General features: G+C 52.8%; 1 protein-coding gene across 1 annotated transcript in view; it reads right to left on the bottom strand.

Annotated features, from left to right (window-relative positions):
• The window catches only part of LOC146822541 (NACHT, LRR and PYD domains-containing protein 12-like), an 867568-nt gene that overhangs the window by 18225 nt on the left and 829484 nt on the right, over window positions 1-19859 (bottom strand). Inside the window, exons 12-15 of the mRNA XM_085613662.1 lie at window positions 7757-7927; window positions 7459-7629; window positions 7185-7355; window positions 6899-7072 (exon numbers count right to left, since the gene is read on the bottom strand). Of these exons, the coding sequence (XP_085469788.1) occupies window positions 6899-7072; window positions 7185-7355; window positions 7459-7629; window positions 7757-7927 (687 nt within the window). The remainder of the gene's footprint in view (window positions 1-6898; window positions 7073-7184; window positions 7356-7458; window positions 7630-7756; window positions 7928-19859) is intronic.

The raw sequence follows: 19859 nt of genomic DNA, 5'->3' as shown, positions 1-19859 counted from the left end.
GTCCGGTTCAAGAGAACCTCTACTGCGTGTGGTACTTGTACTGTCAATTGATGTCCTAATACTATGGAATCGCTTTGTCTGATCGCTAAAGCTGTCGCTGCGACTGATTTCAGGCACGCAGGAAGAGCCTGGGCTACTGGATCTAATGTGCTAGAAAAGTAAGCACATGGTTTGTGTGATCCTGCTTGTTCCTGAGTGAGTACTGACAAGGCAGTACCTTCACGTTCTGTAACAAAAAGTGTAAAAGGTTTACTATAACATGGTGTCGCTAAAACAGGTGCTTGACATAAGGCTTTCTTTAAGTCTTCAAAAGCTTGTGTATGTTCTTGAGTCCAAGGGAGGACAGTCGATGTCGCTGCCTCCTGAGTTGTCAACTGAATGAGTGGTTTTGCTAGAAATGCATATTGGGGAATCCACTGCCTACAGTACGAAGTGAGGCCTATGAAGGCCCGTACCTCCTTTTGTGTCTTGGGTGGTGGCATGTTTACAATTAACTGGATGCGGTCAGGTGTGAGCTGTCTCCCCCCCTTGGACAGCAAGTGCCCAAGGTACACAACTTGCTGGGCACAGAATTGCAGCTTCGAAGGGGACACCTTGTGCCCCTTGTCGGCCAGAAAATGTAAAACCGTCAGTGATGCTTTTTCACTTTCGTGTTCGCTTCGGGCGGTGATCAGCAGATCATCGACATACTGAAGCAGGGCAGTGTTAACAGGCATGTGGAAACTGTCAAGTTGTCTTTTCAGCGCTTGGCTATAGATGCTGGGGCTTTCTGTGAATCCTTGAGGTGCGCGTGCAAATTTAAAGCTTCGTCCATTTAAACAGAATCCGAACAAATATTGGCTTTCCGGATCGATTGGGACGCTAAAGAAGGCGTTCTTGAGGTCAATTACAGTAAAGAACGTCGCTTCTGAATCAATAGCTGTCAGTAATGAAGAGATATCTGGGACCACGGGATATTGTGGTACAATGCATTTATTCAATTCGCGCAGATCAATAACTAATCGATATACTGGAGGTGCTTTTGGATCAGTTCGTTTAAGAATCGGAAAGATAGGAGAATTACATACATTGGAGTCGGTTTCCACAACCACTCCTTGTGCAATGAGCTCGTCAATGATTTGCAGCAAAGCCACTACAGCATCTGGAGGTAACTTGTATTGTCGCATTCGTGGTAATACCACTCCTGCTTTGAGTGTGACTCGATATGGTGTAATGTGCATACAACCTACATCAGTGGGGCCTTGTGCCCATAAATGTGCAGGTACATTCTGTAACCGGTGATCCATGTCTCTAAATACATAGTGACCTTTAAAGTCACGCAAAAATAGTCGTACTCCTTCCGGAGAACAACATATTACAGCTCCTAGAGCTTTCAGTGTCTTTATACCTAACAAGTTTTCTGGACATGATTTTGTAAGCAATAAATCTGTAGTCCGTGTCAATGGACCAACTGCTAGTGGAAGAGGTTGCGATACTTCGTTGACAATAGGTTTTCCTGAAAAACCAAGGGAAATAGTCTGTGAGCCTGAGAGGGGTGCCCCTGGGACTTCGTCATGACTTATAGTTGTTCTGCTTGCCCCTGTATCAATTAAAAACTTTCTATCTTTCCCTAATACTTGACTGTGTACATAAGGACCTTCCTGATCTACAGGAACCTCAATAAGGGGTAAGCCAACTTCCTTCTCTAGGCTATTTCATGTGTATCGCTGATAATCGGGATAATCATTTTGTGCATACTGGTACATCTGTTGCATCGTGTTTTGTGTTGCAGCAATAGGCTGTGGCTGTGATACTGCTACGGTCTGCTGTGGAACCGGCATAGGCTGTACATGCTGAGGTACTTGTTGTTGGATCTGATCCTGTCTAGGTGGACGTGGTCTCTCCTTAGTTTTACCCGTGGAGATATTATGTTTCAGGACTGCACAATCGTTTATATAATGACCTGGCTGTTTACAATAGTTGCATGTCCCTTTAACAGGAACCGCTGAATTACTGGACTGTGTCGCACCCTTTTTATGACCGTCAGCTGGAACTGACTGAGCAACGAGCATTTTCATTTTCGTGTCTTTCATACGCCTTTGTTCGTGTTCTTGTTCTTCTCTAATTCTATTCTGGTGATACTGTAACATTTGTAACATTTGTGAAGGGGTGTTAGCTTGCCAAGTGCTCTCGACTTTCAATACTCTATTCTTAACCTGGGGCAGGGAATTCTCGACTAGTTTTGTTACAAAAAGATGTGGATATGACTCGCTACTTGCTTTCAGGCCGCTATTAATACCAAAACATTTTTCAAATCGGGAATAAAAATCACTAGTGTCTTCATCGGGTTTCTGTTTACAGGCTGAGATTGCACCCCAGTCTTCCTTTTTCGTAGTTAATAAACGTGGCAATACTTGTACTAATAATCCTGGTAGCGCTTTAATTTTGTCCCCAAGCCCTCGGCCTGCAGTTCGGGCATTCTCTTCGTTTTCTAGTGCGGTCCAATCAATCTTTTGCTCTCCCACCTCCCATTCTTTTTCTTTGAGTTTCTCGTAAATACCGGCAGGCAATAATACTTTTAATATTTTCATAATATCAGGATAGGTATAATCACCCATGAGCAACATGTCCTTTAGTTCACGGTGAAAACCTGCTGGATCTTTGTCATGGCTGGGCACTAATTTTTTCATTTCCAATAGTTCTATTTTAGTTATGGGCGTGTACACAAACACGCGTGAAAAAGAATCATCCTCATTTTTAACTGGGTGTACTTCGCGTAAAGGATTCTGTCTGTCTATGTAATACATTTTTCTTTCCATGGAGGGAGCTAATTCATGCTCTGGACATAGGAAGGCACTGTATCTGTGCCGATGTTCTAGAATTTCTTTAATTAGATCGGTACCCAGACCTCTCCATTTATTCATGAGTAATTCTATTAGTATATCAGGTAGGGGACCAGGATCGGAGTGTTGGCTTTTATATAATATAAGGAGGTGCTGTATCATGTATATACCAGCTAAACGCTGTTCGTCTGGTGTAAGATTCAAAAACGTGTGTGCTAGCGCATCATCACTGTATTTTTCAGAACTGTCAGCCCATTGTACTGCTGACCTGGCTAATTCTTGTTCATCCATAGAATCGAGCACATGGTACCCCCTTCGTTCTCGAAGTATTTTATCAGTAGCCTGGAATAAGTGTTCAGGGGTCCTTGGATTTGACATAGCTGCTTGAAAAATTCTGTTACATTCTGGACGTATCGGACGCATTGCATTATTAAAAGATCTTCCCTTACCTACATAAGCTATCATTTCTCTAGCTGGTAATTGTAATTGTCCTGTTGTCATTTCTGATTGTTCCTCCTCCTCCCCCTCTGATTCAGTTTTATCTGCCTCTAATCCTCTTTCATGTATTCGTTCTACTTCTTTTCGGATCTTTCGGTGCATAACTTCTATACTCTTCTGTTTATCATGTTTTCCGTCTGCTATATTCTGACCCCATCTGTTAAGTACTTGCATTTCATCTGGATCTACCTCAGGCCTATCTCTGCTTCTGATCAAGCAGTTTATGAAGAAGCGTAACAATAATTTTTGCATGTCCACTTTCTGGTATTCCATGGCCTCGCCAATACTTTCAGGACCTTGCCCTGTTTGGATAAAGTGATATATTTTGTCTAGATGGCCAATCATTCCTGGTAGCGTCATTAGATAGTTCGAAACTCGTCGTAGACGTACTGATGATAGCATCATTCTGCCGTCTTTACCGGGTACTGGATCATATCTACAATCTGTAAGAGGCTCATTAAATATATTGTGATTAGCTGTTTGAGGTGTACGTTGGTGTGCTAAATCCCTATAAGTCAATCTAGGTGCTGGCGGTGGCGTAGAAAAACCTCCTATCGCACCTCCTGAGGTGCCAAGTCCAAAGGGATTTGTTGGATGTAAGGTAGGTAGTGTAGATGCAGGAAGGACTGTAGAAACAGGTGGAACGTTTGAAACGTGAGGAGGAGTTTGTTGCTGCATAGGTGAGGGCAGATGATCTTGGGGTTGAGCGTCGTTAACAGGTGGTGCGCGTGGCTGCGCAACATTAACATATTCGGGGGCTGCATCATCTAAATAGGAAGAAAGGAAAATGTCCTTTGCGGTCTTGGGGTGTACTTTAGTCGGGAGCAATGGAGGTGGCAGATCCTTTGGTACTTCCAGGGCGGCCTTGGGTAAACCCTCGGCCAGAAGAGGATACATACCATTCATAAGAGTGTTTCGTTGTCTGTCTACTTGTTCTGTTTTTACTCAGTTACCTTCCTCAATTAATATATTTTCTCGGGCTTTGTCTGAATTCTCCCTACTTTTCTCTTCTTTTCTGAACGCTTTCTCTGCGCTTCTATGCGATTCTTTACGCCATAATTCAATGGCATCTTTCTGTGACTGTCTGGCTTTCTTTTTCCATAATGCTTCTTCTACTCTCATGATGCAATCTGCATCCCATGTTCCAGCAGCGGGCCATCTCTGACTCTCTGCTAAATCCTTGGTGTAGTCCACCCATAAATCAAGATATAATACGGCATCTAGGCCATGTTTATGGTACATAAAGTACCCTGGAGTGTCCCTAGGTGGAATGGGAACGGCTTCTTCGAGTATCCCTTTTCTAGTTTTGATCTGTCTTAATTTTGAAAAAAACGGCATCTTTAAACCTTACTACTTGATTCTTACTCGAACTTGAACACAATTTAATACAATAAACACAATAATGAAGATCGAACAATCACTCATACCACGACATTTTTAAAACATATTAAGACATTTAACATTTAAAACGAACAACGATAAGTAGAATAAAACTAGTTACTGACATAATACTAGATATACTGGATGTACTGCTAAACAGTACAGATACACTGCTGAAATAGTGCAGACCGGATCTGTGTACCCAAACCCGTCTTGACCGGCACAAACTAATGCGCACGTCTAAATGCGTCCCCAGCAACGGTACTCACCGGGAAGCACGGAACGGAAGGCCTCGGAAACTGGACTGGACTGGATCGGACTGGACTCGACTCGACTCGTGACATAGGTACTTCGGAACTTCGGAACCTGGTGGGCCTCTGTATACCTCGGATCTTGCTCTCTCAGCTAGGCTCTGGTCGGGATCCTCCGCACTCCTCACCGCCTCGTCTGGGTGTCGATCGCAGCCTCAGTCACCTCCGTTGGCCGGAGGGAGATACAGGAAATCCTGCGGGTACGCGTAGTTGTCCGTCCGGCTGTGGCAGGAGACCGGGCCTGCAACGCACCTCCGGCGCGTGAGGTGGGGAAGGTGTCCCTATTCGGGCGCCAATTATGTGGTAAATTTAAATTACCTAGACTTAATTTATGCAGTAAAATTCAATAAGAATAACTCAGTAAAAATAAGAGGCAGAATCCGTGGTATTTGAGGTTTTAAAAGGGAATTTATTCCTTACAAAGGAATTGGTTCGAACCAGGCAATCGGGTTCCGTCACCATGAAGGTTCAGGAAGGGATAGGCAATACATTATTGACAGGTTATCATATATATAGTAAATGCATTACAGTAAAGACAGATGCAGGAGGCGTAACAGCTGATAGGAAAGATAAGAATACACATAAGTAATGAAAAAGGCGTTACAATAGGCGTTACAATAGGCGTATACTAGAAACGTCATTATGGGGATGTCACAGGTGGGTGGATTCATAAGAGAATCCTGCAATGTCAGCAGAAATATATGGCAAAGATGCGCGCGCAGCTGCATGACGTGTGATTGACGTGTAACTAGAGGGTGAAGGGGACTTGACATTTAGCCCTACATGAGGAGACAGAAGTCTGGGATGTCAGAACAACCTAATCCCAAATCGTATCTAATATCTTGTGTTTAAGGAACTGTATTATCTGGAAGGAAAGGTCTCTCGGACAGAGTCTATTCTATACTGACTGCTAGTGCGTGTACAAACGTCTACGTGTCTACATGAGATGCGAGGGGGCATGGGCCTACCATGGTAACAGGAGCTATGAATTACTTGCACGGAGACAGTGAGGCCGGGCCCTTTGCTCTGCAGCTGGAAGGATGTTTACCTAAACTACTAGACAGGAATGTATTGGTTGAGGAGCGGAGCAGATAACTTGAAGGCGAAATACAGTCTTGGCAGGAAACAGGCCGAGCCAGGTACCGTTTAGCCTCGCAGAGAGTAAAACAAAGGTCATGGATATAGATGCGAGTCCAGGCTGAAGCTTTCAGAAGCAGAAAGCAGGAAAAGGCTCGATGACGGAATTCAGGGCCTACTCGCCAGAGCTGAAAAACGTGAAAGGTGCACCATATAAAGTCGGTGGCCAAGCATACTTAGGAACGGAATATCCGACCCATTCATGGTGGATCTGAAAGAGGACATGTTAACGTTGGACGCACATGTATTTGCGTCTTCATAGCTGGAAGTGGAGGGAACATACATGTACTTGTAGCACGTACATGGAGCCGTTGGGGTCTAAGATAGGGGACACAATTGATCATAAAATCCATATTTCCTCATTGCTAGTTTTACAATGTTTGGTCGATAGTTTTGGCAGTAATATTCCATCTTGGGGTACATTCACACCTAACGACCCTCCCATCCCCCCATTGCCAGCCGCCCCTGCAACCAATAATAGACGCAGCAGGATGGGGCACCGCATAACCCTCAGAAAATGAAACTTATGCAGCAGGAGGGAGACTTCCTGAAACCAGCATCCTCTTGGGACATTCTCCTACTCCGTGCACTCGGGGGCTGATAGCGCCTCTAACAGGCTTCTGGGAACTGAGCTTTAAACCCGCGGAGGAGAGATGCTGGACTGATGGTCAATAAATACAGAGGAAAATAACAAATGCAGATGTGACAGGAAACCCCCGACCCGCCCCCCCCCCCCCCACTGCTCCTTACCGGATCTTCTGCAGCCGGGAGTCCGGGTGCTTCAGGGCGTCATAGATCAGGTTCGCACCAGCGTCACCCAGTAGTTTATTCTCACTCAAGTCCAGTTCCAGCAAAGAGCAGTTGGAGCGAAGGGCGGCGGCCAGAGCTGCGCAGGAAGCATCGGTTATACCACACCAAGAGAGGCTAAGAAGGTGCGAGAAAGAGAGAGAGGGGGAATTAAAACAATAATAATGCTACTGTTAGAGAAAAGTCACGCCCCCCCCCTATGTCCCCCTTACCCCCCTCCGCTCCTCACCGGATCTTCTGCAGCCAGGAGTCCGGGTGCTTCAGGGCCTCACAGATCAGGGTCGCACCAGCGTCACCCAGTGGATTGCTACTCAAGTCCAGGTCCAGCAACGAGTGGTTGGAGCGAAGGGCGGCGGCCAGAGCTGCACAGGAAGCATCAGTTATCTTACAGTAACAGAGGCTAAGAAGGTGCGAAAAAGAGAGAGAGAGAGAGAGAGTGATAAAGAGGGGGAATTAAAACAATAACAACTCTACTGAAAGAGAAGTGCCCCCCTGCTCCTCACCCTATCTTCTGCAGCCGGGTATCCGGGTGCTTCAGGACCTCACAGACCAGGGTCGCACCAGCGTCACCCAGTGCATTGAGACTCAAGTCCAGGTCCAGCAACGAGTGGTTGGAGCGAAGGGCGGCGGCCATAGCTGCACAGGAAGCATCGGTTATCGAACAGTGACTGAGGCTAAGAAGGTGAGAGACAGAGAGGGGGAGGGGATTAAAACATGAACAATTCTACAGATAGGAAAAAGCCACGTCCCTCCGCCCCCCCCCCCCCCTCTACTCCCCCTCTACACCCCTCTGCTCCTTACCAGATATTCTTCAGCCGGGTGTCCGGGTGCTTCAGGGCGTCACAGATCAGGGTCGCACCAGCGTCACCCAGTGCATTGCCAGTCAAGTCCAGGTCCAGCAACGAGCGGTTGGAGCGAAGGGCGGCGGCCAGAGCTGCACAGGAAGCACCGGTTATCTCACCGTGACGGAGGCTAAGAAGGGGCGAGAAAGAGGGGATTAAAACATAAACAATTCTAAGGATATATTGCTGAAAGTACTAAAAACAAGGTATAAATAATCCGAACAGCAGCTGCCCCGGTCATGGACTGGTTCTGGTCTCGGGGAGAACTGCAGGCACGGGCTCTTTTCATCAGCGGCACTCGGACTCTCACTGTCCTTCATCCCACTCTCTGCTCTCCCCCATCCCTTCCTCCCACTGTCCTTCATCCCACTCTCTGCTCTCTCCCTCCCTTCCTCTCACTGTCCTTCATCCCACTCTCTGCTCTTCCCCTCCCTTCCTCTCACTGTCCTTCATCCCACTCTCTGCTCTCCCCCTCACTTCCTCTCACTGTCCTTCATCCCACTCTCTCTGCTCTCCTCCTCCCTTCCTCTCACTGTCCTTCAGTCTCTGCTCTCCCGCACCCTTCCTCTCGCTGTCCTTCATCCCACTCTCTCTGCTCTCCCCCTCCCTTCCTCTCACTGTCCTTCATCCCAGTCTCTGCTCTCTCCCTCCCTTCCTCTCACTGTCCTTCATCCCATTCTCTGCTCTTCCCCTCCCTTCCTCTCACTGTCCTTCATCCCACTCTCTGCTCTCCCCCTCACTTCCTCTCACTGTCCTTCATCCCACTCTCTCTGCTCTCCTCCTACCTTCCTCTCACTGTCCTTCATCCCACTCTCTCCTCTCTCCCTCCCTTCCTCTCACTGTCCTTCATCCCACTCTCTGCTCTCGCCCTCCCTTCTTCTCACTGTCCTTCATTCCACTCTTTGCTCTCGCCTCCCCTCCTCTCACTGCCCTTCATCCCATTCTCAGCTCTCCCCCTACCTTCCTCTCACTGTCCTTCATCCCACTCTCTGCTCTCCCCCTCCCTTCCTATCACTGTCCTTCATCCCACTCTCTGCTCCCCTCCCTTCATCTCACTGTCCTTCATCCCACTCTCTCTGCTCTCCCATCCTTCATCTCACTGTCCTTCATCCCACTGTCTCTGCTCTCCCCTCCCTTCCTCTCACTGTCCTTCATCCCACTCTCTGCTCTCCCCCTCCCTTCCTCTCACTGTCCTTCATCCCACTCTCTCTGCTCTCCCCCTCCCTTCCTCTCACTGTCCTTCATCCCACTCGTTGCTCTCCCCCTCCCTTTCACTGTCCTTCATCCCACTCTCCGCTCTCCCCCTCGCTTCCTCTCACTGTCCTTCATCCCACTCTCTCTGCTCCCCCCTCCCTTCCTCTCACTGTCCTTCTTCCCACTCTCTCTTCTCTCCCCCTCCCTTCATCTCACTGTCCTTCATCCCACTCTCTGCTCTCCCCATCCCTTCCTCCCACTGTCCTTCATCCCACTCTGCTCTCCCCATCCCTTCCTCTCACTGTCCTTCATCCCACTCTCTCCTCTCTCCCTCCCTTCCTCTCACTGTCCTTCATCCCACTCTCTGCTCTCGCCCTCCCTTCCTCTCACTGTCCTTCATCCCACTCTCTGCTCTCCCCCTACCTTCCTCTCACTGTCCTTCATCCCACTCTCTGCTCTCCCCCTCCCTTCCTATCACTGTCCTTCATCCCACTCTCTGCTCCCCCTCCCTTCCTCTCACTGCCCTTCATCCCACTCTTTCTGCTCTACCCCTTCCTTCCTCTCACTGTCCTTCATCCCACTGTCTCTGCTCTCGCCATCCCTTCCTCTCACTGTCCTTCATCCCACTCTCTGCTCTCCCCTTCCCTTCCTCTCACTGTCCTTCATCCCACTCTCTCTGCTCTCCCCCTCCCTTCCTCTCACTGTCCTTCATCCCACTCTTTGCTCTCCCCATCCCTTTCACTGTCATTCATCCCACTCTCTGCTCTCCCCCTCCCTTCCTCTCACTGTCCTTCATACCACTCTCTCTGCTCTCCCCCTCCCTTCCTGTCACTGTCCTTCATCCCACTCTCTCTGCTCTCCCCCTTCCTTCCTCTCACTGTCCTTCATCCCACTGTCTCTGCTTTCGCCCTCCCTTCCTCTCACTGTCCTTCATCCCACTCTCTCTGCTCTCCCCCTCCCTTCCTCTCACTGTCCTTCATCCCAGTCTCTGCTCTCCCCCTCCCTTCCTCCCACTGTCCTTCATCCCAGTCTCTGCTCTCCCCCTCCCTTCCTCTCACTGTCCTTCATCCCACTCTCTGCTCTCCCCCTCCCTTCCTATCACTGTCCTTCATCCCACTCTCTGCTCCCCCTCCCTTCCTCTCACTGCCCTTCATCCCACTCATTCTGCTCTACCCCTTCCTTCCTCTCACTGTCCTTCATCCCACTGTCTCTGCTCTCGCCATCCCTTCCTCTCACTGTCCTTCATCCCACTCTCTGCTCTCCCCCTCCCTTCCTCTCACTGTCCTTCATCCCACTCTCTCTGCTCTCCCCCTCCCTTCCTCTCACTGTCCTTCATCCCACTCTCTCTGCTCTCTCCCTCCCTTCCTCTCACTGTCCTTTGTCCCACTCTCTGCACTTCCCCTCCCTTCCTCTCACTGTCCTTCATCCCACTCTCTGCTCTCCCTCCTCCCTTCCTCTCACTGTCCTTCATCCCACTTTCTCTGCTCTCCCCCTCCCTTCATCTCACTGTCCTTCATCCCACTCTCGGCTCTCCCCCTCCCTTCCTCTCACTGTCCTTCATCCCACTCTCTGCTCTCCCCCTCCCTTCCTCTCACTGTCCTTCATCCCACTGTCTCTGATCTCCCCCTCCCTTCCTCTCACTGTCCTTCATCCCACTCTTTGCTCTCCCCTCCATTTCACTGTCCTTCATCCCACTCTCTGCTCTCCCCTCCCTTCCTCTCACTGTCCTTCATCCCACTCTCTGCTCTCCCCCTCCCTTCCTCTCACTGTCCTTCATCCCACTCTCTCTGCTCTCCACCTCCCTTCCTCTCACTGTTCTTCATCCCACTCTCTCTGCTCTCCCCCTCCCTTCCTCTCACTGTCCTTCATCCCACTCTCTCTGCTCTCCCCCTCCCTTCCTCTCACTGTCCTTCATCCCACTCTCTCTGCTCTCCACCTCCCTTCCTCTCACTGTTCTTCATCCCACTCTCTCTGCTCTCCCCCTCCCTTCCTCTCACTGTCCTTCATCCCACTCTCTGCTCTCCCTCCTCCCTTCCTCTCACTGTCCTTCATCCCACTTTCTCTGCTCTCCCCCTCCCTTCATCTCACTGTCCTTCATCCCACTCTCGGCTCTCCCCCTTCCTTCCTCTCAATGTCCTTCATCCCACTCTCTGCTCTCCCTCCTCCCTTCCTCTCACTGTCCTTCATCCCACTCTCTGCTCTCCCCCTACCTTCCTCTCACTGTCCTTCATCCCACTCTCTGCTCTCCCCCTCCCTTCCTATCACTGTCCTTCATCCCACTCTCTGCTCCCCCTCCCTTCCTCTCACTGCCCTTCATCCCACTCTTTCTGCTCTACCCCTTCCTTCCTCTCACTGTCCTTCATCCCACTGTCTCTGCTCTCACCATCCCTTCCTCTCACTGTCCTTCATCCCACTCTCTGCTCTCCCCTTCCCTTCCTCTCACTGTCCTTCATCCCACTCTCTCTGCTCTCCCCCTCCCTTCCTCTCACTGTCCTTCATCCCACTCTTTGCTCTCCCCCTCCCTTTCACTGTCATTCATCCCACTCTCTGCTCACCCCCTCCCTTCCTCTCACTGTCCTTCATACCACTCTCTCTGCTCTCCCCCTTCCTTCCTCTCACTGTCCTTCATCCCACTCTCTCTGCTCTCGCCCTCCCTTCCTCTCACTGTCCTTCACCCCACTCTCTCTGCTCTCCCCCTCCCTTCCTCTCACTGTCCTTCATCCCAGTCTCTGCTCTCCCCCTCCCTTCCTCCCACTGTCCTTCATCCCAGTCTCTGCTCTCCCCTCCCGTCCTCTCACTGTCCTTCATCCCACTCTCTGCTCTCCCCCTCCCTTCCTCTCACTGTCCTTCATCCCACTCTCTGCTCTCCCCCTCCCTTCCTATCACTGTCCCTCATCCCACTCTCTGCTCCCCCTCCCTTCCTCTCACTGCCCTTCATCCCACTCTTTCTGCTCTACCCCTTCCTTCCTCTCACTGTCCTTCATCCCACTGTCTCTGCTCTCGCCATCCCTTCCTCTCACTGTCCTTCATCCCACTCTCTGCTCTCCCCCTCCCTTCCTCTCACTGTCCTTCATCCCACTCTCTCTGCTCTCCCCCTCCCTTCCTCTCACTGTCCTTCATCCCACTCTCTCTGCTCTCTCCCTCCCTTCCTCTCACTGTCCTTTGTCCCACTCTCTGCACTTCCCCTCCCTTCCTCTCACTGTCCTTCATCCCACTCTCTGCTCTCCCTCCTCCCTTCCTCTCACTGTCCTTCATCCCACTTTCTCTGCTCTCCCCCTCCCTTCATCTCACTGTCCTTCATCCCACTCTCGGCTCTCCCCCTCCCTTCCTCTCACTGTCCTTCATCCCACTCTCTGCTCTCCCCCTCCCTTCCTCTCACTGTCCTTCATCCCACTGTCTCTGCTCTCCCCCTCCCTTCCTCTCACTGTCCTTCATCCCACTCTTTGCTCTCCCCCTCCATTTCACTGTCCTTCATCCCACTCTCTGCTCTCCCCTCCCTTCCTCTCACTGTCCTTCATCCCACTCTCTGCTCTCCCGCACCATTCCTCTCGCTGTCCTTCATCCCACTCTCTCTGCTCTCCCCCTCCCTTCCTCTCACTGTCCTTCATCCCAGTCTCTGCTCTCTTCCTCCCTTCCTCTCACTGTCCTTCATCCCATTCTCTGCTCTTCCCCTCCCTTCCTCTCACTGGCCTTCATCCCACTCTCTGCTCTCCCCCTCACTTCCTCTCACTGTCCTTCATCCCACTCTCTCTGCTCTCCTCCTCCCTTCCTCTCACTGTCCTTCATCCCACTCTCTCCTCTCTCCCTCCCTTCCTCTCACTGTCCTTCATCCCACTCTCTGCTCTCGCCCTCCCTTCTTCTCACTGTCCTTCATTCCACTCTTTGCTCTCGCCTCCCTTCCTCTCACTGTCCTTCATCCCATTCTCAGCTCTCCCCCTACCTTCCTCTCACTGTCCTTCATCCCACTCTCTGCTCTCCCCCTCCCTTCCTATCACTGTCCTTCATCCCACTCTCTGCTCCCCTCCCTTCATCTCACTGTCCTTCATCCCACTCTCTCTGCTCTCCCATCCTTCATCTCACTGTCCTTCATCCCACTGTCTCTGCTCTCCCCCTCCCTTCCTCTCACTGTCCTTCATCCCACTCTCTGCTCTCCCCCTCCCTTCCTCTCACTGTCCTTCATCCCACTCTCTCTGCTCTCCCCCTCCCTTCCTCTCACTGTCCTTCATCCCACTCGTTGCTCTCCCCCTCCCTTTCACTGTCCTTCATCCCACTCTCTGCTCTCCCCCTCCCTTCCTCTCACTGTCCTTCATCCCACTCTCTCTGCTCCCCCTCCCTTCCTCTCACTGTCCTTCTTCCCACTCTCTCTTCTCTCCCCCTCCCTTCATCTCACTGTCCTTCACCCCACTCTGCTCTCCCCATCCCTTCCTCTCACTGTCCTTCATCCCACTCTCTCCTCTCTCCCTCCCTTCCTCTCACTGTCCTTCATCCCACTCTCTGCTCTCGCCCTCCCTTCCTCTCACTGTCCTTCATCCCACTCTCTGCTCTCCCCCTACCTTCCTCTCACTGTCCTTCATCCCACTCTCTGCTCTCCCCCTCCCTTCCTATCACTGTCCTTCATCCCACTCTCTGCTCCCCCTCCCTTCCTCTCACTGCCCTTCATCCCACTCTTTCTGCTCTACCCCTTCCTTCCTCTCACTGTCCTTCATCCCACTGTCTCTGCTCTCGCCATCCCTTCCTCTCACTGTCCTTCATCCCACTCTCTGCTCTCCCCTTCCCTTCCTCTCACTGTCCTTCATCCCACTCTCTCTGCTCTCCCCCTCCCTTCCTCTCACTGTCCTTCATCCCACTCTTTGCTCTCCCCCTCCCTTTCACTGTCATTCATCCCACTCTCTGCTCTCCCCCTCCCTTCCTCTCACTGTCCTTCATACCACTCTCTCTGCTCTCCCCCTCCCTTCCTGTCACTGTCCTTCATCCCACTCTCTCTGCTCTCCCCCTTCCTTCCTCTCACTGTCCTTCATCCCACTGTCTCTGCTTTCGCCCTCCCTTCCTCTCACTGTCCTTCATCCCAGTCTCTGCTCTCCCCCTCCCTTCCTCCCACTGTCCTTCATCCCAGTCTCTGCTCTCCCCCTCCCTTCCTCTCACTGTCCTTCATCCCACTCTCTGCTCTCCCCCTCCCTTCCTATCACTGTCCTTCATCCCACTCTCTGCTCCCCCTCCCTTCCTCTCACTGCCCTTCATCCCACTCATTCTGCTATACCCCTTCCTTCCTCTCACTGTCCTTCATCCCACTGTCTCTGCTCTCGCCATCCCTTCCTCTCACTGTCCTTCATCCCACTCTCTGCTCTCCCCCTCCCTTCCTCTCACTGTCCTTCATCCCACTCTCTCTGCTCTCCCCCTCCCTTCCTCTCACTGTCCTTCATCCCACTCTCTCTGCTCTCTCCCTCCCTTCCTCTCACTGTCCTTTGTCCCACTCTCTGCACTTCCCCTCCCTTCCTCTCACTGTCCTTCATCCCACTCTCTGCTCTCCCTCCTCCCTTCCTCTCACTGTCCTTCATCCCACTTTCTCTGCTCTCCCCCTCCCTTCATCTCACTGTCCTTCATCCCACTCTCGGCTCTCCCCCTCCCTTCCTCTCACTGTCCTTCATCCCACTCTCTGCTCTCCCCCTCCCTTCCTCTCACTGTCCTTCATCCCACTGTCTCTGCTCTCCCCCTCCCTTCCTCTCACTGTCCTTCATCCCACTCTTTGCTCTCCCCTCCATTTCACTGTCCTTCATCCCACTCTCTGCTCTCCCCTCCCTTCCTCTCACTGTCCTTCATCCCACTCTCTGCTCTCCCCCTCCCTTCCTCTCACTGTCCTTCATCCCACTCTCTCTGCTCTCCACCTCCCTTCCTCTCACTGTTCTTCATCCCACTCTCTCTGCTCTCCCCCTACCTTCCTCTCACTGTCCTTCATCCCACTCTCTCTGCTCTTCCCCTCCCTTCCTCTCACTGTCCTTCGTCCCACTCTCTGCACTCCCCCTCCCTTCCTCTCACTGTCCTTCATCCCACTCTCTGCCCTCCCTCCTCCCTTCCTCTCACTGTCCTTCATCCCACTTTCTCTGCTCTCCCCCTCCCTTCATCTCACTGTCCTTCATCCCACTCTCGGCTCTCCCCCTCCCTTCCTCTCACTGTCCTTCATCCCACTCTCTCTGCTCTCCCCCTCCCTTCCTCTCACTGTTCTTCATCCCACTCTCTGCTCTCCCTCCTCCCTTCCTCTCACTGTCCTTCATCCCACTCTCTGCTCTCCCCCTACCTTCCTCTCACTGTCCTTCATCCCACTCTCTGCTCTCCCCCTCCCTTCCTATCACTGTCCTTCATCCCACTCTCTGCTCCCCCTCCCTTCCTCTCACTGCCCTTCATCCCACTCTTTCTGCTCTACCCCTTCCTTCCTCTCACTGTCCTTCATCCCACTGTCTCTGCTCTCACCATCCCTTCCTCTCACTGTCCTTCATCCCACTCTCTGCTCTCCCCTTCCCTTCCTCTCACTGTCCTTCATCCCACTCTCTCTGCTCTCCCCCTCCCTTCCTCTCACTGTCCTTCATCCCACTCTCTGCTGTCCCCCTCCCTTCCTCTCACTGTCCTTCATACCACTCTCTCTGCTCTCCCCCTTCCTTCCTCTCACTGTCCTTCATCCCACTCTCTCTGCTCTCGCCCTCCCTTCCTCTCTCTGTCCTTCACCCCACTCTCTCTGCTCTCCCCCTCCCTTCCTCTCACTGTCCTTCATCCCAGTCTCTGCTCTCCCCCTCCCTTCCTCCCACTGTCCTTCATCCCACTCTCTCTGCTCTCCCCCTCCCTTCCTCTCACTGTCCTTCATCCCACTCTTTGCTCTCCCCCTCCCTTTCACTGTCATTCATCCCACTCTCTGCTCTCCCCCTCCCTTCCTCTCACTGTCCTTCATACCACTCTCTCTGCTCTCCCCCTCCCTTCCTGTCACTGTCCTTCATCCCACTCTCTCTGCTCTCCCCCTTCCTTCCTCTCACTGTCCTTCATCCCACTGTCTCTGCTTTCGCCCTCCCTTCCTCTCACTGTCCTTCATCCCAGTCTCTGCTCTCCCCCTCCCTTCCTCCCACTGTCCTTCATCCCAGTCTCTGCTCTCCCCCTCCCTTCCTCTCACTGTCCTTCATCCCACTCTCTGCTCTCCCCCTCCCTTCCTATCACTGTCCTTCATCCCACTCTCTGCTCCCCCTCCCTTCCTCTCACTGCCCTTCATCCCACTCATTCTGCTCTACCCCTTCCTTCCTCTCACTGTCCTTCATCCCACTGTCTCTGCTCTCGCCATCCCTTCCTCTCACTGTCCTTCATCCCACTCTCTGCTCTCCCCCTCCCTTCCTCTCACTGTCCTTCATCCCACTCTCTCTGCTCTCCCCCTCCCTTCCTCTCACTGTCCTTCATCCCACTCTCTCTGCTCTCTCCCTCCCTTCCTCTCACTGTCCTTTGTCCCACTCTCTGCACTTCCCCTCCCTTCCTCTCACTGTCCTTCATCCCACTCTCTGCTCTCCCTCCTCCCTTCCTCTCACTGTCCTTCATCCCACTTTCTCTGCTCTCCCCCTCCCTTCATCTCACTGTCCTTCATCCCACTCTCGGCTCTCCCCCTCCCTTCCTCTCACTGTCCTTCATCCCACTCTCTGCTCTCCCCCTCCCTTCCTCTCACTGTCCTTCATCCCACTGTCTCTGCTCTCCCCCTCCCTTCCTCTCACTGTCCTTCATCCCACTCTTTGCTCTCCCCTCCATTTCACTGTCCTTCATCCCACTCTCTGCTCTCCCCTCCCTTCCTCTCACTGTCCTTCATCCCACTCTCTGCTCTCCCCCTCCCTTCCTCTCACTGTCCTTCATCCCACTCTCTCTGCTCTCCACCTCCCTTCCTCTCACTGTTCTTCATCCCACTCTCTCTGCTCTCCCCCTACCTTCCTCTCACTGTCCTTCATCCCACTCTCTCTGCTCTTCCCCTCCCTTCCTCTCACTGTCCTTCGTCCCACTCTCTGCACTCCCCCTCCCTTCCTCTCACTGTCCTTCATCCCACTCTCTGCCCTCCCTCCTCCCTTCCTCTCACTGTCCTTCATCCCACTTTCTCTGCTCTCCCCCTCCCTTCATCTCACTGTCCTTCATCCCACTCTCGGCTCTCCCCCTCCCTTCCTCTCACTGTCCTTCATCCCACTCTCTCTGCTCTCCCCCTCCCTTCCTCTCACTGTTCTTCATCCCACTCTCTGCTCTCCCTCCTCCCTTCCTCTCACTGTCCTTCATCCCACTCTCTGCTCTCCCCCTACCTTCCTCTCACTGTCCTTCATCCCACTCTCTGCTCTCCCCCTCCCTTCCTATCACTGTCCTTCATCCCACTCTCTGCTCCCCCTCCCTTCCTCTCACTGCCCTTCATCCCACTCTTTCTGCTCTACCCCTTCCTTCCTCTCACTGTCCTTCATCCCACTGTCTCTGCTCTCACCATCCCTTCCTCTCACTGTCCTTCATCCCACTCTCTGCTCTCCCCTTCCCTTCCTCTCACTGTCCTTCATCCCACTCTCTCTGCTCTCCCCCTCCCTTCCTCTCACTGTCCTTCATCCCACTCTCTGCTCTCCCCCTCCCTTCCTCTCACTGTCCTTCATACCACTCTCTCTGCTCTCCCCCTTCCTTCCTCTCACTGTCCTTCATCCCACTCTCTCTGCTCTCGCCCTCCCTTCCTCTCACTGTCCTTCACCCCACTCTCTCTGCTCTCCCCCTCCCTTCCTCTCACTGTCCTTCATCCCAGTCTCTGCTCTCCCCCTCCCTTCCTCCCACTGTCCTTCATCCCAGTCTCTGCTCTCCCCTCCCGTCCTCTCACTGTCCTTCATCCCACTCTCTGCTCTCCCCCTCCCTTCCTCTCACTGTCCTTCATCCCACTCTCTGCTCTCCCCCTCCCTTCCTATCACTGTCCTTCATCCCACTCTCTGCTCCCCCTCCCTTCCTCTCACTGCCCTTCATCCCACTCTTTCTGCTCTACCCCTTCCTTCCTCTCACTGTCCTTCATCCCACTGTCTCTGCTCTCGCCATCCCTTCCTCTCACTGTCCTTCATCCCACTCTCTGCTCTCCCCCTCCCTTCCTCTCACTGTCCTTCATCCCACTCTCTCTGCTCTCCCCCTCCCTTCCTCTCACTGTCCTTCATCCCACTCTCTCTGCTCTCTCCCTCCCTTCCTCTCACTGTCCTTTGTCCCACTCTCTGCACTTCCCCTCCCTTCCTCTCACTGTCCTTCATCCCACTCTCTGCTCTCCCTCCTCCCTTCCTCTCACTGTCCTTCATCCCACTTTCTCTGCTCTCCCCCTCCCTTCATCTCACTGTCCTTCATCCCACTCTCGGCTCTCCCCCTCCCTTCCTCTCACTGTCCTTCATCCCACTCTCTGCTCTCCCCCTCCCTTCCTCTCACTGTCCTTCATCCCACTGTCTCTGCTCTCCCCCTCCCTTCCTCTCACTGTCCTTCATCCCACTCTTTGCTCTCCCCCTCCATTTCACTGTCCTTCATCCCACTCTCTGCTCTCCCCTCCCTTCCTCTCACTGTCCTTCATCCCACTCTCTGCTCTCCCCCTCCCTTCCTCTCACTGTCCTTCATCCCACTCTCTCTGCTCTCCACCTCCCTTCCTCTCACTGTCCTTCATCCCACTCTCTCTGCTCTCCCCCTCCCTTCCTCTCACTGTCCTTCATCCCACTCTCTCTGCTCTCCCCCTCCCTTCCTCTCACTGTCCTTCGTCCCACTCTCTGCACTCCCCCTCCCTTCCTCTCACTGTCCTTCATCCCACTCTCTGCTCTCCCTCCTCCCTTCCTCTCACTGTCCTTCATCCCACTTTCTCTGCTATCCCCCTCCCTTCATCTCACTGTCCTTCATCCCACTCTCGGCTCTCCCCCTCCCTTCCTCTCACTGTCCTTCATCCCACTCTCTCTGCTCTCCCCCTCCCTTCCTCTCACTGTCCTTCATCCCACTCTCTGCTCTCCCTCCTCACTTCCTCTCACTGTCCTTCATCCCACTCTCTGCCCTCCCTGCCCTTCCTCTCACTGTCCTTCATCCCACTATCTGCTCTCCCACTCCCTTCCTCTCGCTGTCCTTCATCCCATTCTCTCTGCTCTCCCCCTCCTTTCCTCTCACTGTCCTTCATTCCAGTCTCTGCTCTCCCCTCCCTTCCTCTCACTGTCCTTCAGTCTCTGCTCTCCCGCACCCTTCCTCTCGCTGTCCTTCATCCCACTCTCTCTGCTCTCCCCCTCCCTTCCTCTCACTGTCCTTCATCCCAGTCTCTGCTCTCTCCCTCCCTTCCTCTCACTGTCCTTCATCCCACTCTCTGCTCTCGCCCTCCCTTCCTCTCACTGTCCTTCATCCCACTCTCTGCTCTCCCCCTTCCTTCCTCTCACTGTCCTTCATCCCACTGTCTCTGCTCTCGCCATCCCTTCCTCTCACTGTCCTTCATCCCACTCTCTGCTCTCCCCCTCACTTCCTCTCACTGTCCTTCATCCCACTCTCTCTGCTCTCCTCCTCCCTTCCTCTCACTGTCCTTCATCCCACTCTCTCCTCTCTCCCTCCCTTCCTCTCACTGTCCTTCATCCCACTCTCTGCTCTCGCCCTCCCTTCCTCTCACTGTCCTTCATCCCACTCTCTGCTCTCCCCCTACCTTCCTCTCACTGTCCTTCATCCCACCCTCTGCTCTCCCCCTCCCTTCCTATCACTGTCCTTCATCCCACTCTCTGCTCCCCCTCCCTTCCTCTCACTGCCCTTCATCCCACTCTTTCTGCTCTACCCCTTCCTTCCTCTCACTGTCCTTCATCCCACTGTCTCTGCTCTCGCCATCCCTTCCTTTCACTGTCCTTCATCCCACT

Source organism: Triturus cristatus, chromosome 6 (assembly GCF_964204655.1).
Source record: "Triturus cristatus chromosome 6, aTriCri1.1, whole genome shotgun sequence".
In the NCBI taxonomy this organism is placed as follows: Eukaryota; Metazoa; Chordata; class Amphibia; order Caudata; family Salamandridae; genus Triturus; species Triturus cristatus.
The sequence above is the reverse complement of the archived record's forward strand: the minus strand, read 5'-3'. Positions and strand labels throughout refer to the sequence as shown.